The sequence below is a fragment of the Grosmannia clavigera genome, assembly GCF_000143105.1.
Source record: "Grosmannia clavigera kw1407 unplaced genomic scaffold GCSC_144, whole genome shotgun sequence".
NCBI lineage: Eukaryota > Fungi > Ascomycota > Sordariomycetes > Ophiostomatales > Ophiostomataceae > Leptographium > Leptographium clavigerum.
Genome location: NW_014040797.1, coordinates 1677149 through 1691661, shown reverse-complemented (window position 1 = coordinate 1691661; position 14513 = coordinate 1677149). Strand labels below are relative to the sequence as shown.

At 58.9% G+C, this 14513-nt stretch overlaps 6 protein-coding genes across 6 annotated transcripts; 3 read left to right on the top strand and 3 right to left on the bottom strand.

The window, feature by feature from the left end:
• Positions 1-1545: 1545 nt before the first annotated feature.
• CMQ_3118 (translocation protein) lies at positions 1546-2810 on the top strand (the record flags this gene model as incomplete). The annotated part of the gene is made up of 2 exons (XM_014317196.1): positions 1546-2547; positions 2610-2810. The coding sequence occupies 2 exons, from the start codon at positions 1546-1548 to the stop codon at positions 2808-2810; spliced, it is 1203 nt and encodes a 400-aa protein (XP_014172671.1).
• A 240-nt stretch (positions 2811-3050) lies between these two features.
• CMQ_3197 (gcn5-related n-acetyltransferase) lies at positions 3051-3854 on the bottom strand (the record flags this gene model as incomplete). Its single annotated transcript, XM_014317275.1, has 2 exons — positions 3051-3203; positions 3300-3854. 2 exons carry the CDS (start codon positions 3852-3854, stop codon positions 3051-3053), a joined length of 708 nt encoding a protein of 235 aa, XP_014172750.1.
• Positions 3855-4851: 997 nt separating this feature from the next.
• Positions 4852-7980, top strand: CMQ_2662 (phospholipase; the record flags this gene model as incomplete). Its single annotated transcript, XM_014316740.1, has 8 exons — positions 4852-5068; positions 5136-5309; positions 5382-5392; positions 5451-5718; positions 5775-5918; positions 5983-6082; positions 6144-7437; positions 7492-7980. The coding sequence occupies 8 exons, from the start codon at positions 4852-4854 to the stop codon at positions 7978-7980; spliced, it is 2697 nt and encodes an 898-aa protein (XP_014172215.1).
• Positions 7981-8448: 468 nt separating this feature from the next.
• On the bottom strand, positions 8449-10830 carry CMQ_3258 (disulfide isomerase; the record flags this gene model as incomplete). Its single annotated transcript, XM_014317336.1, has 3 exons — positions 8449-8796; positions 8874-10527; positions 10586-10830. The coding sequence occupies 3 exons, from the start codon at positions 10828-10830 to the stop codon at positions 8449-8451; spliced, it is 2247 nt and encodes a 748-aa protein (XP_014172811.1).
• A 957-nt stretch (positions 10831-11787) lies between these two features.
• On the top strand, positions 11788-13512 carry CMQ_2826 (tyrosyl-DNA phosphodiesterase; the record flags this gene model as incomplete). The annotated part of the gene is made up of 2 exons (XM_014316904.1): positions 11788-13030; positions 13094-13512. The coding sequence occupies 2 exons, from the start codon at positions 11788-11790 to the stop codon at positions 13510-13512; spliced, it is 1662 nt and encodes a 553-aa protein (XP_014172379.1).
• A 190-nt stretch (positions 13513-13702) lies between these two features.
• CMQ_2776 (acyl-binding protein family) lies at positions 13703-14160 on the bottom strand (the record flags this gene model as incomplete). The annotated part of the gene is made up of 3 exons (XM_014316854.1): positions 13703-13855; positions 13922-13989; positions 14070-14160. The coding sequence occupies 3 exons, from the start codon at positions 14158-14160 to the stop codon at positions 13703-13705; spliced, it is 312 nt and encodes a 103-aa protein (XP_014172329.1).
• Positions 14161-14513: the final 353 nt, after the last annotated feature.

The following is a 14513-nucleotide window of genomic DNA, read 5'->3' as shown; positions in this document are numbered from 1 at the left end:
AACGACAGACAGTACAGACGGGCGGGCGGGCAGGCGGGCAGTGGGCTGCTTGTGCGGCCACAGACAATGCCGACGGCGCCACCGGGCGATGAAAGAGGCCCATGGTCACGAGACGAGAGATGGCCAAGATGTTCGGCATTCGCGGCCGTTGGCGTGGACGGGGTGGGCCCTCCAGCCAGTCCCAGCAATTCTAGCAGTCCCGTTAGCTGCAGTAGTCGCAGGAGGGTTGCGAGAGGGTGCACATGCGCTTGCTTGTGGCAAAGACGGCAATGTGATGGCGATTGCATGCAAGGAACAGGCCGGCGAAGGCAGGCCGTGATTGTACTAGGCACGTGGATGGGATGCAAGGCATCCTGAATTGTACGAGCACATATGAGCAGAGCACGTAAGAATATGTGAGAAGCGACAAGAGCGAAAGCCGTTGTCGGATCTGACACTAACACCCAATCTCACATACGCCGGCAGGCGATTTCTACCGGTTTGCCGACGAGAGGCAAAAGTGGAAATAGCGCAGGCCTGACTTGCAATTACGTACATACGAGTACAGGGTACTCCGTACAAGTACGGGTACAAAGTAAAGAGGGCTGACGCTAGATTCAAATTACCGTGATCTCGTGCTTTCCTAGATGGCACAACTGGGCAGCCACCCAGCCATCTGAGTGGTCCTTGACCGGAAATCGTCTGTGGCGGTGGAGGATGAGAGGTGTGGTAAGGAATTAGCGTTGCGAAGGAGGGAGGCCGTATGGCTGTGGTGATTCGTCGAGGCATAAATTGGGGGAAAGTCCCCAGACGAGAGCCCACAGAATGGGAGAGCTGAAAAAAGGTTTAGGGACTGCGTTAGTGTCGGAGGAGAAGGGACTGATGAGGCCTGTGGGTTTGTACGCCAACCCGAGAGGTGCAAGGCCGGATACCGGCCGAATATTGAAGAAGCTGGCCGGTTTTGGAAGGTCGAGACACGAGTACGGATATAAGATAGAAACGGTTGGAGGAAGGCAAAGTACATAGCTCACGGGCCATGGTGTGACACGAGTGGGGATCTCGTAAGAGCGGCAGTATTAATAGAAGCAGTAAACAAGTGACGACAGATAGGCTGAGGCAAATCCAGAAGACAGGGGGTTGAACCAGCATCTTACAGCGGTTTGGGGTTGCCGGCGACAGGATGAACGAGTGGCTGGGGTGAATCTGTAGCTGTAACTTGAATTTCAGAGAGATTGCTAAGACTGACACAGTGCTAGAACAGTGTATTAATGATACGAGCACGTATCGGACTGGATCATCAAACCTCCGAACTACATGAGAATTGGACAGCTTGCCCTTTCGAGGACGTCTAGATTAGGTCATGGCCACGGAACTGTTACCCAACGTTTCGCTGACAACTTAGCCGGCCACGTTTCTTCTTTTTCGGCCTGTCATACTCTGCCGCATTCCATCTCACGGAGGGAGCACCTCACTTCAGCGAAGGCAGCTATCAAGCGAGTGCGCAAGCACTGCACATCTGTATCATCGACCGGATACACTGCACACACAAGTACGCATTGAGCCGTGATGCAACAGCCACCACCACAACAGCCTGGGCAGCCGGGCGGGCCGCCCATGCGGCCGTCGCCCGAGCAGATTGCGGCGATGCAGCGGCAGATAGCGCTCGACGCCCAAAAGGCGGGCATGACGGTGCCGGAATTTATCCAGCAGCTGCAGAAGGCGCGCGAGCAGATGATCCGACAGCAGGCAGCCCAGCAGGCAGGAGGCGCGGGCCAGCCGGGGCAGCCAGGTCCACCAGGGCAGCCTGGGCCGCCGGGACACCAGCACCCGCACCCACACCCGCCGCAGCAGGGAGGCGCGCCGGCGGGGCAGCAGCAGGCAATCACGCCGGGTCCGCCGAACCCGGTGGCAGTGGCGATGGCCAAGTTTCTGCGGGCACAAGACCTGAAGACGCGGACGGTGATTCTGGGCGGCGAGCGCAAGGACATGTTCCGGGTCAAGCGGGCGCTGCGGGCGCTGCAATCGCCGGCGTACGAGAAGGCACGGCTCAAGACGCCAGATCTGCCGACGATCACAGACCGGGCGTCGCTGGAGAATGCATTCAAGCTGCTGCCGCTGTCGATGTTGGCGCTGCGCGTGGCCAAGGCGGAGGAACCGGCAGCGGCGCAGGCGGGCGCAGCAGGCGGGGCCAAGAAGAAGACGAAGCGCATCAAGGGCCAGTGGACGGTCAACATTGAGCGGCAGCAGGACGCGGGCGATGACATGTATTACGTCTGGTTCTACGAGGGCCCACAGACCATGCGCAAGGTGTATGCCGGGCTGGCGCTGCTGGCCATCTTCGCCGTGGTGCTCTATCCGCTCTGGCCACTACGCATGCGCCAGGGCGTCTACTACCTCAGCTGGGGCTTCCTCGGGCTGCTGGGCCTTTTCTTCCTCATGGCCATCTTCCGTGTCGTCCTGTTCTGCCTGACGTACTTTTTGGTATCGCCCGGCCTCTGGCTGTATCCGAACCTGTGGGAGGACGTCTCGTTTATGGACAGCTTCCGGCCTGTTTGGGCCTGGCACGACGTGAGTGTATTTCCTGGTCTAGGCTGCCGTTTTTGCCTTACTGACTTTGCTTTTCTCCCCAGCCGAACCCGAAGAAGAAGAAGAAGTCCAAGTCGTCGTCCGGCACCTCGGTCGAGGCTCAGTCACACTTTGCCGGCACCACGGGCCATGTGCCGCCCGCTTCGGCTACCACGACGGCTACCACCACACAGGCCATGGCTGTGCCGACACAACGACCAGCCGGCTACAAGGCGCCGCAGGTGGAAGAGGTGGAAGACGAGTAGTGTCAACTTTCGAGCGCCGAGAAGGGGGCGTGGCGTGGAAGAGGGCAAAATATGGGTGTGTTGGGCTCGGATATTGTGTTTGCAGCTAGCAGGCCGCAAGTGTATTTATATATATATACAAATGAGCTACTCATGGACAGCTGCGACAAAACGGAGGCTGGGATAATCTCACCCAATCTCCGTGAAATATGCGTAAATGTGTGTATGTATACAAAGTTCCCTTCCTGACCTGTGGCAGCGTCATGGCGACGGAGCGAGGTTCTTGTATAGAACCAGCTGGTCGCGCTTCTCGCCTGATGGGCGCACGACGAAGCCGGGGATGCGACCGGCCTCGACAAAACCAAGCTCGGCAAAGGTGAGGGCAGCCGGGGAGTCTGCATCGGTCTCGGCAGTCTGTAAAGTCAGGACGAAGAAGAGGAAAGAGGAAAGAGGAAAGAGACAAAGTGAGAAAGTGAAAAAGTGAAAAAGTGGAAAGATGCAGTCACGTACCAGCAGCGTCCTGCCAGCAGCGACGGCCTGCTGCTCGACGGCGGCCAAGAGCAGGCGCTCGCCGCCTTTTTGGCGTTCTCGCGGGTTGACCAGCAGCAGCTCGACGGCGGCGACGTGGTGGCTGGTCTCGGCGGGGTGGCTGCGCAGCATGACAGCGCCGACGAGGTCGGAGGCGGCAGGCTTGGCGGCATCCGAAGGCAGCAGCCAGAGCAGGACAACGGACGAGGCCAGCCGGACCTTCCACCAGGCGAGCAGCTTCTCGTGGTGCAGCGGCGGGCTGAAGCTGCCGGAGAGGCCATCGTGGGTGATGCAGGAGCCGTGCAGGGCGGCGAGATAGAGGACCAGATGGCCGTGGACGGCCGAGTCGAACATCTGGATGGCCGGCGAGGAAGACGACGACAGCGGAGGCGAGGACAGACGGCCAAACGAGGACAGAGCCATGTCTGCGGTCGACTGCGGCGAGTCTGGCTTGATGGCAGCCGAGCGGGCAGCTGCGGCCACGTCGGCAGCCACGGCCGCTGCAGCCGCGCCCGACAGGGACGCCGTATCTGCCATGGCGAAGACGTGTGTGCGGTTGGGTCGACTCGATCGACTAGATCGACGGGATCTCGGTGATTGGCGAGACCAAGAGCCCGATCACACGGACGAGCGACGGCAGCTGCGGCTATCCGGACGTCTTCCGCCTGTAGGCTGTGCACCGGCGCAGACGGCAGGTCTGGTTCGCAAGGAGAGCTTGGCCGTGGCAGTCCGGGCCAGAAATGAAGTCGAAACAGACTGGTCCTTCTGGTCTGTCGCGGGAACCGGGCCAATAGGCGCTAAAATCATACGGCAGCGCAAATTCATAGTGACGCAACAGGGCGCTTCGGAGAGTTTTCTCTGGCTAGTGGAGGGGAAGAGCTCACGTGCGAGCTGTCTGTTTCGGTGCGGGAAGGCACGTTTTTGTGTCGCCACGGCTTGGATTTAGCCATCTCTCATTCCTCACAAGGTTCAAACGCTTCGATATCACCGCACATGCATATCCCGTCCAGCACCGACACACCGCTACTGTGTCTGACGTCAGGCGATTCGTATTGCGTCCGGATCCCCCCCACCACCGTCTTGAGGCTTTTTCCGGCCTCACTTACGGCCTCGGGTGCCAGCGTCCTGGACAGCCGGATACATAGCAGGCCGTGTGGCTCTGGCAGGCATTGTCAAACAGCTTCGACCCTGGCCAACGGCAGTGCTAAGCTCCATGCAGCAAGATGTCCTGGCAGACCGAGGACAGATCAGCGGGGGATAGACATGGGTGGAGTCTCGCTGAGCGGCCAAGCAACTGCGCCGACTTGCCGCAGAATCAAAGCTGGAGTGGGATCAAAAAAGTGGAATAACATGTCGACTGCCGAATCTTGAGGCCGCCGTCAAGCAAGCAGCCCCTCCCAGAAACGCGCGTTCGCTGTCCTTTACGGAGCACCTATATCACTACCTGGCCTAAACGCTGCTCACCAACTGCCCAGAAGAAGCAACGTCTCCCGATCACATCACTACACCCAACAGACAGCAGAGAGAGAACAGGATGCAGAGCATTTTTGCAAAGATCGAGGGCGGCCTCGAGGACCTGGTGGGCGGCACCGAGAAGCACTCGCACACCCACAGTGCCGAGTGTGCGGAGGCACACTCGCCCGAGCACAACAGCAACCGGTTCCAGTCGTTTGCTCCCGAGACCGCCGGCCGGGCCAAGTGGTACGTCGACGGCTGCTCCTACTTCTGGGCCGTGTCGGAAGCACTCGCGAGTGAGCATACAATCTTCCTATAGTTATTATTGTTTCGCTGTCTGCAGACTGCTGACCGCAAGACTAGAGGCCCAACGGACCATCTACATCCTCGACTGGTGGCTGACGCCCGAGCTGTACCTCCGCCGGCCACCGTCCAAGAATGAGCAGTACCGCCTCGACAACATGCTCAAGGCCGCCGCCGAGCGAGGCGTCCAGGTCCGCATCATCGTCTATAAGGAGGTGCCGCAGGCCCTGACCTGTACGTGTGTCCCTTACCTACTGCTGGTTTGACCGAGTCGTGCTGTCCTTTGCTAACCCCGGCCTCTTCCAGTGAACTCTGCCGTATGAACACATCTCCTGCTTGCCTGTGTCCGGCCTCATACTGACCAAGACCGTACAGCACACTAAGCACGCCCTCGAGGCACTGCACCCAAACATCCGCGTGTTCCGGCACCCAGACCACCTGCCCAATGGCCATGACATCCAGGCCGATTTCGAGACGGCTTTCTCCAACATGAGCATGGGTGCCTTTGACCTGTCCAAGATGGGACAAGATGCCCTCAAGGCGCTGTATGGCACCAGCGATGACATGGTGCTGTACTGGGCCCACCACGAGAAGCTGTGTCTCATCGACGACCACATTGCCTTTATGGGCGGTCTGGATCTGTGTACGCGATACTCGTCCCCTGTTGTTCGATGCCGAAGACTGACATGGATACGACAGGCTTTGGACGTTGGGACACCAACAGTCACCCTATTGCCGATGCCCATCCCGGCGACCTAGATGCCATCATCTTCCCCGGCCAGGACTACAACAACGCCCGTGTGTACGACTTTGCTGACGTCGACAAGTGGGAGAACAACAAGCGTGCGTATAGGCCCCTTTCCGCCCAAGAAGACGCCTCGTCCTGCAGAAGCTCACCATATTCCAGTTGACCGCACCCAGAGCTCGCGCATGGGCTGGTCCGACATCAGCATCAGCCTGTCGGGACATATCGTGCCCAGCCTGATAACGCACTTTATCGACAGATGGTGAGTCAGAAAAGCGCTTTCTGTGACTGGTTTTTATGATGTTCACAAGCTCTGCGTGCAGGAACTACATCTTCGACAGCAAGTACGTGACCCGTAAAGAGGGCGCCTACGAGAAGCTTGGGATGCCCAGCGAGCCGCACACCGTGCCTGAGAGCCTGTGGGGCAATGGCGGATCGCTGCTGGAGGGCGGACAGCGCTTCGTGGGCGGCCTGCACAAGCACCTGCAGCACCGCATGAACCAGTTCTTGGGCGGCGGTGATGGCGACGAGGAAGCGGAACCCACGCGGGGCGGCAGCCACGGCGGCAATTACGGCGGCAACCAAGGCGGAGACTACGGCGGCGACAATGATGATAGCATGCATATTCAGCTGACACGCAGCTGCTGCGCCTGGTCGGCCGGTCACCCGACAGAGCACTCTATCGCGAACGCATACATTGCCGCGATCACAGGCGCCGAGCACTTTGTCTATATTGAAAACCAGTTCTTCATCACAGCCACGAGCGATGAGCAGCGCCCGGTGACCAACAAGATTGGCCGTGCCATTGTCGACCGTATCGTGCGGGCCCATCAGAACGGCGAGGACTTTGGCATGATCGTGTGCATCCCGGCGGTGCCGGGCTTTGCCGGCGATCTGCAGGCCGACTCGGCTCTGGGCACCCGGGCCATTATGGAGTTCCAATACAACAGCATCAGCCGTGGCGGCAACAGCATCTACGAGGAGCTGCGGGCAGCCGGCGTGGGCGAGCCGGAGCAGTATCTCCGCTTCTACAACCTGCGCAGCTACGACCGTATCAACACGGCCCCGCTGATGGGTCGGATCGAAAAGGATAGCGGTGTGTCGTATGGCGATGCCCGGCGCGAGTTTGACGATGCTGTCGAGTCTGGCTACGATGGCTACAGCCGTGACCACGAGACCCATGGCCACCTGGGCGACAACTACCATCGCTACCAGGCTGCTGCTCGGGCTGCTCCCAACGACCCTACCGCCGACACCGTCTCGGCCTGCTACACGTACGGAGGCCCAGCACTCGTCGACGTGCCCTGGAGTGGTGAGGACCCGGAGGCCGAGATTGCTGCTTATGTCAGCGAAGAGCTCTATATCCACACCAAGGTCCTCATTGCCGACGACCGGCTGGTCATCTGTGGCAGTGCCAACCTCAATGACCGCTCGCAGCTGGGCAACCACGACTCGGAGATTGCCGTTGTCATCGAGGACCCGAAGCACCCGGTACGCTCGTCCATGAACGGCCGCCCGTATGTTGTCGGTGCTTTTCCCGCGAGCCTGCGCCGCCAGCTGTTCCGCAAGCACATTGGCCTGCTGCCGGACCTGCCGTACGACAGGCCAACGCATAACGTACGTTTTCCACAAGAGACTTTACCAAGGTCATGTGATGCTGACTAATCACAGTTCCTCCCCGTCACCGCTGGCCTCAACGAGTACGACTGGAACAGCACGGCCGACCGGCTGGTGGCCGATCCGCTCAGCCCGCACTTCCGTCGCCTGTGGACCGGTACTGCCCACACCAACACGGAGGCCTTTGACGACGTCTTCCACTGCGTGCCCACCGACCGCGTGCGCACCTGGGACGAGTACGACGACTACTTCTCCAAGTACTTTGTCCTGCCGGGCACCACGGACGACAAGAAGGACAAGGCCAAGCTGGGAAGAGAGGAGTGGGAGGACAACAGCGCGGAGCCGCAGCTCCTGCCCGATGGCAAGGCTCCCTACGGCCACGTGGCGCCCTGCTTCCCTGGTGGTGTTGAGGCCTTGAAGAATCGTCTGGGCGAGATCCGTGGAAACCTGGTCGAAATGCCGCTGCAGTTTCTTGTAGACGTTGATGACCTGGCCAAGAACGGCATTACGTTCAACGGCCTGACCGAGGAGATCTACACGTGAGACGCAGGCTCACTACCCTTGACAGAAATGCAGCTCCAAGCGTTTTCCCATTGTGTATTGTTGCCCTTCTGATCTATGAATGCATGCATTATATATTATCGTCTCTTGTCCCCAGCAATGCACAGCCCTGGCCGACAGCTGCACTGCATCGTATTGGCTCGGCGTTTGTGTGTGCTGTTTTGACTCATGCGCCCGTTCCATGCTCACGGAAGTATGAGCTTCGGCCCGGCAGGATACGGAACCAACAGAGAGAGGTCCTGGCTGACCTCGGAAGTGAGGGAAGCAAACCCAATAGTAGTACACAGATCCTCGTACTTATAGACCAACGCAGGGAACATGAGACGAAGACAGGGAGACAAAAACAGCCAGACTCCATGATCTTCTAACTAGACAAAAAAACAAAACGAAGAGAGAACCGGCCATGATGCATCGTTGGCAATCCGGCACCGCCCCTCTGGACGGTGCGCCTTAGTCTACCTTGCCGTTCGCGTTCAGCCCGGTCCCTAGGATGGGCAGCTTGAAGTCTTTCCGGCCCAGGCTGTCCTCCAGCCGGGAGTGTCCCCGTGTCCACCGGACCCGGCCGCGGAACCACGACGCCACGCCCAGCGACATGCCCAGGAAGCAGCCGATTGTCAGATACGGGTGCTCCGAAAAGGTCACCCGTATGTCGAAAAAGACCTTTTCGATGCTCGAGATGGTCAACTTCGGCTTGATCTTCGGCGGAGACGCTGTCACCTTATTGAGCGTCTCCAGAATCGATGTTCGCGATGGCAAGATCGAGTTGCCCGTGATGGTCTGGTCCCAGTAGCGCCGGTTCTGATGGGGTTAGCAGAGGAAAAGAAAGACGGAGGAGGCCGACACAAAATAGAATGATAAGAAAGTGAAAAACTCACGTCCTCGTCGTTAATCACTACTCGCTCGCCGTCCTTGACGTCAATGCCATATGTCGTGCGCAGCCACCGCTGCCAGAAGACGCCGTCGACCCAGGCAAAGGAAACCTCCTTCTTGTCCGCCCGGTCCATGTTGATCCGGATGCTCTTCGCCGCCCGCAATGCCCGCTGGTCGTTGCGGTCTTCGGCCTCCTCAATGCGCAGCTGCTTGGCATCGCGCAGCTCCTGCCGCTCCAGCTGGAACAGCTGGATCTGCTTGTCCATCCACTCACTGGCCGCGCTCTTCATCTCCCGGATCGCACTGGCAAAGCCCTCTGGGTCGTCCCGCTTCAGGATACCCAGCACGACCAGCTTGCCGTCCACAATCTCCCGTGCATTCGATGCCGTGAGCTCCGGCACGATCGGCAACCACACCGACTTCATCCAGTTCAGCACCTGGTGCGTGTCGCGCATCTCGTTGGGCGTCAGCGGCGGATAGTACGTCGGTCGTCCCTCGCGCGACACGACTAGCCGCGGCCACGTCGTGATCTTGAATCGATCGTACAAGGCCGTGTCGTTGGTCTTCACCAGCTTCGCATGGCCGATCAGACTCAGCGGGAGCCGCTCCAGCGCCATAAAGTCCTCCCCAGTGGTGGCAAAGTCGTAAAAGTACAGAAAGATCACGTCCTCTTTCTTTTCCAGAGCCTCAAACGACACGGCGTCAACGTCCTTGACGCCTTCGCAGATGTCAACCGCCTTCTCGGCATACTGCACAAAGTCGCCGAGGCCGCGCAGCCCGTCGTAGTCGACACGCTCGCCGCCCCGAAAAAATAGAATTGTCGGGTAGCCGTTGACATGCACATCTTTGCACAGCCGTGACTCCTTCTCGCAGTTCACCTCGCCGATGTTAAGTCGGCCTCGCATCTCCTTTGCCAGCTGGTTCCAATTTGGCGCCATAGCCTGGCAGTGGTGACACCACGGGGCATAGAACTTGATGAACCACGGGTCCTGCGTCGTCGTGACGAGTGTCTGGAATGACTCCGCGTTGAGTTTCTGTGATATCCCGTTGGGGTTCGGCGTGGCTGTCGACTTGGGTGGGCCCCGGTAGACCGGACCGGGCGAGGTCTTCTTGGACTTGTCCTTATTGCGCCTGGTATCCTTGCTGTCCGTGGCACTACCAGCAGCAGCGTCTTTGGCAGTGTTTCCGGTCGTGGCATCATTTGCAGCCCCAACCTTCACGGCAGTACCGTCCGCAGCAGCAGGGATGGCAGAAGCAGCTGCAGGTGACTGCAGGGCAATGACTGCCCCAGCCTCTGCGGCAATCGTAGGGTGGGCGGCAGCTTCCTCCACGGGTAGCAAAACCGGATTCGGCCGCGTGCCTGGGCGTGCTGCCTCCAAAGCAGATTCGATGGCGGTGCCGAGCTCCTCCATGGTCTTGACGCCTTCGAAGACGGTCGTCACCACGCCGTCCACGAACAGCTTCGTAGTTGGATACGACTTCACCCCATGCTTCGCGCAGAAATCGTAGTGGGCGACGCAATTGACAGACGCGAATTGGATGTTGTAGTATTTGTCAGCGGTGACGGTTGGATCGCCACCGGGAGCTATCGCCGTGCGGTAGTACTCGTACAGCTTCTGAAAGGTCGGCGCATAGCGCTTGCAGTGATGGCAGTAAGGGCTGCGTGCCGAACATTAGCGACAGAAGCGCAACCATACAAGAGAGAGGGGCTGCTCACCTGTACAGCTTCACCATCATGAATTTGGACTGGGCCAACTCCTGGTCAAAGTTTGTCGGCGTCAGTTCGTTGAACGGTGGGACCTTGACGCCGTCAAACATGGTCCAGCCCGGTGGCAGGTCTGCTGGGGGTGCTGCCGGAGCGGCTGCCGGAGCGGCTGCCGGAGCAGCTGCTGGGACAGCATCTTCTGCAGCTGCGCCCAAGACAGCTACGCCTAATAGCGAGACGAGCGAAAGAAGCCTCATGGTGAGTGAGGCGGCCGGGATGCCTCGCGTCAGAGAAAGGCGTCCCGAGTGGCAACAGCCGGTATGGCCGCAAGCAAACCGAGAAGGTCGGTGGACGCGAAGCGGATGAGAACAGAGAGATGGCTACGCCGTTCTCAGACGGTGTCGTAGACCTGACGACAAATTGCGAGAGCCGGCTAATCGAAGAGGTGGTGCATCAGGAAGACCGTTCGGGGGGGATCGACAGTTTGGCACACCGTGTGGAAGAAAGGCAGGACCACAATAGACGGCAATAAGCGCGGCCAAGGCCAGCCGAGTCGTCAGGCTGTCGGCACGAAAACGCAATCGTGTTCAGTATTAGTTATCGGATAGCGTCAAGTAAAAGCGTGGGCAGAGCGAATCGCAGAAAAGCCACCCACGATCCAAAAGAACAAGATATGGGAAGGGATTGTGTCAAGGAAGGCGACGTCGTCGTCTGCGCCTTCAACGTGGGAGAAAGGGTGGGGAGGCCACGTTAGGATGCGAAGGAAGAGGAGCCGTTTTTTCCAGGTCGTCGATGAAGAATCGAATTCAGGAGGCGTTGGCGTTTCCTTTGGCAAAAGCGTGAGTCCATAGGGAACAACAGCCAATCAGCAGGCGCAATATGTTTCTGTTAGTGCAGGAATACATATTCTGCGTGTTGTGCAGGGGTTGGCTGCGCTACAGTAACAGAGTGGCATTTATTTTTGGAAATGCGTAGGCCTAGGCCCTATGACTTATGGGGATATCTTGTGATCCGTTGTGAGACGGACCTTTATAGAAGGAGCGATGCTGCGAAGGATCTCCAGGACCTTACTTGCGCTGTTGACAAATGGCTGCCGAGCAGTCGGTCACACACAGTAAAATGGAAAGTCCATCCAGTCGCGACCGCCACGTGACATGACTAGACGCGTCTTCGCCTTTGTCATCACTCACCACTGAGAAGTTGAGTGAGCCGAGATGGGCGGACAGCAAGCGGTGATACCGTCAAAGCGGGCGCTTGACGAAGCCGATGCTGGAGTTGGTAAAGATCCCAGAGGCATTGTCATCAAGTCCCTGTCTGTGCCGGTCAGTCCTCCATGGAAGAGGAGGCGGAACGGGGAAGAGGCGCATGATAGCACCAGCACCGATGCCGGAGTGCGGTTCAGGAGTCCGTTTCAGCTGACGGCCATCCGTGACCTGCCGGCCGAGGACAACGTCGACACGGTGACGGTGGACGAGATATTTGGCAGCCCGTTGGTGGCCGAGTGCTGGGAATTCAATTATCTGCACGACATTGGCTTCTTCATGGACGCCCTGAACGAGGACGTGCGCCACCTGGTGCACGTGCACGTGGTGCACGGCTTTTGGAAGCGGGAGGACCAGCGGCGCCTCGAGCTGGAGGCCGAGGCCGCGCGCTACGCTAACGTGCAGCTGCATACGGCCTTTATGCCGGAGCCGTTTGGCACGCACCACTCCAAGATGGCAGTACTCTTCCGGCACGACGACACCGCGCAGGTGGTCATCTACACGGCCAACATGATACCCCACGACTGGGCGAACATGACACAGGGCGTCTGGCGCTCGCCCCTACTTCCGCTCCTGGCCGATGATGTCGACGGAGAGGACGAGAGTGAGATCGATGGCCCCGTTGGGAGCGGTCGTCGCTTCAAGACGGACCTGCTCAGTTACCTGAGGGCCTACAACCAGCGGCGCTCCATCTGCCGGCCGCTCGTCGAGAGGCTGGCACGCTACGACTTCGCGGCCGTACAGGCTGCCCTGATCGCCAGCGTGCCGGGCAGACATTCCCTAATCCGACAGCCCGACGAGAAGTATCACACCCAGTGGGGATGGACAGCTCTGAAAAACACTCTTCGCTCGGTGCCGGTGCAGGCAGTCGCGCCCTCCACCGAGATCGTGCTGCAGGTGTCCTCCATGGCGACGCTGGGACCCACGGACGCATGGATTCGACACACACTTTTCAGTGCGATGGCCACGGCTAGTAGTGCTGTCGATAAGGGCGGCAGCATCGGCAAAGAGGAGCTACAGCAGCCTCGGTTTCGTGCAGTCTTCCCCACGGCAGACGAAATACGGCGGTCACTGGAGGGCTACAAGTCGGGTACTTCGATTCACACCAAGATACAGTCATCGCAGCAGCAGAGACAGCTGCAATATATGCGGCCGTTGCTGTGCCATTGGGCCAACGATTCGCCTGATGGGGCGAGTATGTATCTTTCTCCCTCCCCCTTACTGGGCGATTACGTACAACACCCCTGACAAGAGCCAGAGCTCCCAGATGGTGCCACCCCGATTGTAAATGGCCGCAAACGGGCAGCGCCACACATCAAGACATATGTGCGATATGGCCAAGTCGGCGTGGACTGGGCATTGCTTACGTCAGCCAATCTGTCGAAACAGGCCTGGGGCGAGGCTGTGACTGCAGCAGGTGAGGTGCGGGTTGCATCGTGGGAGATTGGCGTGATGGTCTGGCCGGGCCTGTTTGCGGAGACGGCTGTGATGCAGATAGTCGGCGGAAGCGACAGCGTGCTGCAGCCGGCGACCGGAAAGGCTGCGGGGAGACCAGTAGTGGCCCTGCGGGTCCCGTACGATCTGCCCCTGCAGCAATATGGCAAGGGTGAGATACCGTGGGTGTGCACGCTACCTGACGAGGAGCCCGACTGGACCGGACAAGCGTGGAGCGGTTAGAGCGCGAGAAGCGTGTGCCTGCTGCGTGTAGAAATCAGGTCGGGTAACGTAGTTATATGCAGGACAAAGAAGAGAACATGTCAAAGACTTTAAAATTCCTGCACAGCTAAACATGGGATGTGTGGGCTGCTCTCAGCCTCGAATGCACAGTTTTCCCTCAAGCCTGCGTCGCCTTCAGAGACCAGCTCTCCTACGAGGAGCCGACAGTCTCGGGCTCCTTGCTCGCATCGTATCCGTGCTTGGCCTTGAGCTTCTCAATGTACTCGACATAACGCTCCTGAGCCTGCTCGGCGGTCAGGCCCTCGTCGACGGCCTTCTGCCAGGCGGCCTTCTTTGCCTTGCCCTGTTGTGGATGGCGGGTCAGAATCCCGAGATAGTCTCTAGGCACAGCTAGGAAGGAAGCACTTACCTTGAGGTCAAACATGCCAGGGCTCGGGGCCGTGGTGATGTCCTCGCCCATGGCCACCTTGTAGAGGCCTGCAGCACGGCGTGTCAGTAATCTGGTGGTCCCTTGTGGCGCTGTATCTCCTTTTTGAGTGTCCCATTGGTGGGCATACCATAGATGTCCAGGAGCTCCTCGTTGCTCGGCTTGGACGTGAGCTTCTTGGAGTCCAGCACGGCCTGCTTGAAAGCCTCGGAAGTAGACATGTTGCTTGAATTGTAGATTTCTCGACTGGTGTTTGATTTCTGCTTAGAAGAGAAGGCGTCGAAGACTGTTGTCGTCGGGGAAATGCGTTGAGAAAGCTTGCTTTAGAGCGGGGGATGGAGAGAGTTTGGCGGTGGACCTGGATTGTTGAGACCTGGTTGGGAGGCGGAATGGTGGGGTAGCAAGATGAGTTAGTGCGTGTCTGGGCTGGCTCTGCTCGTCATTTGACAGTCGCCAAACAGGGAAGCCGCATTCTGGCGACACCACGCCTGTAACAGGTGGTATTTGTACTCGCAATAGCGACGTGTGGAAGGAGCGTATATGAGCGCGTAAGATGGTAGTCACATGTCCGAAC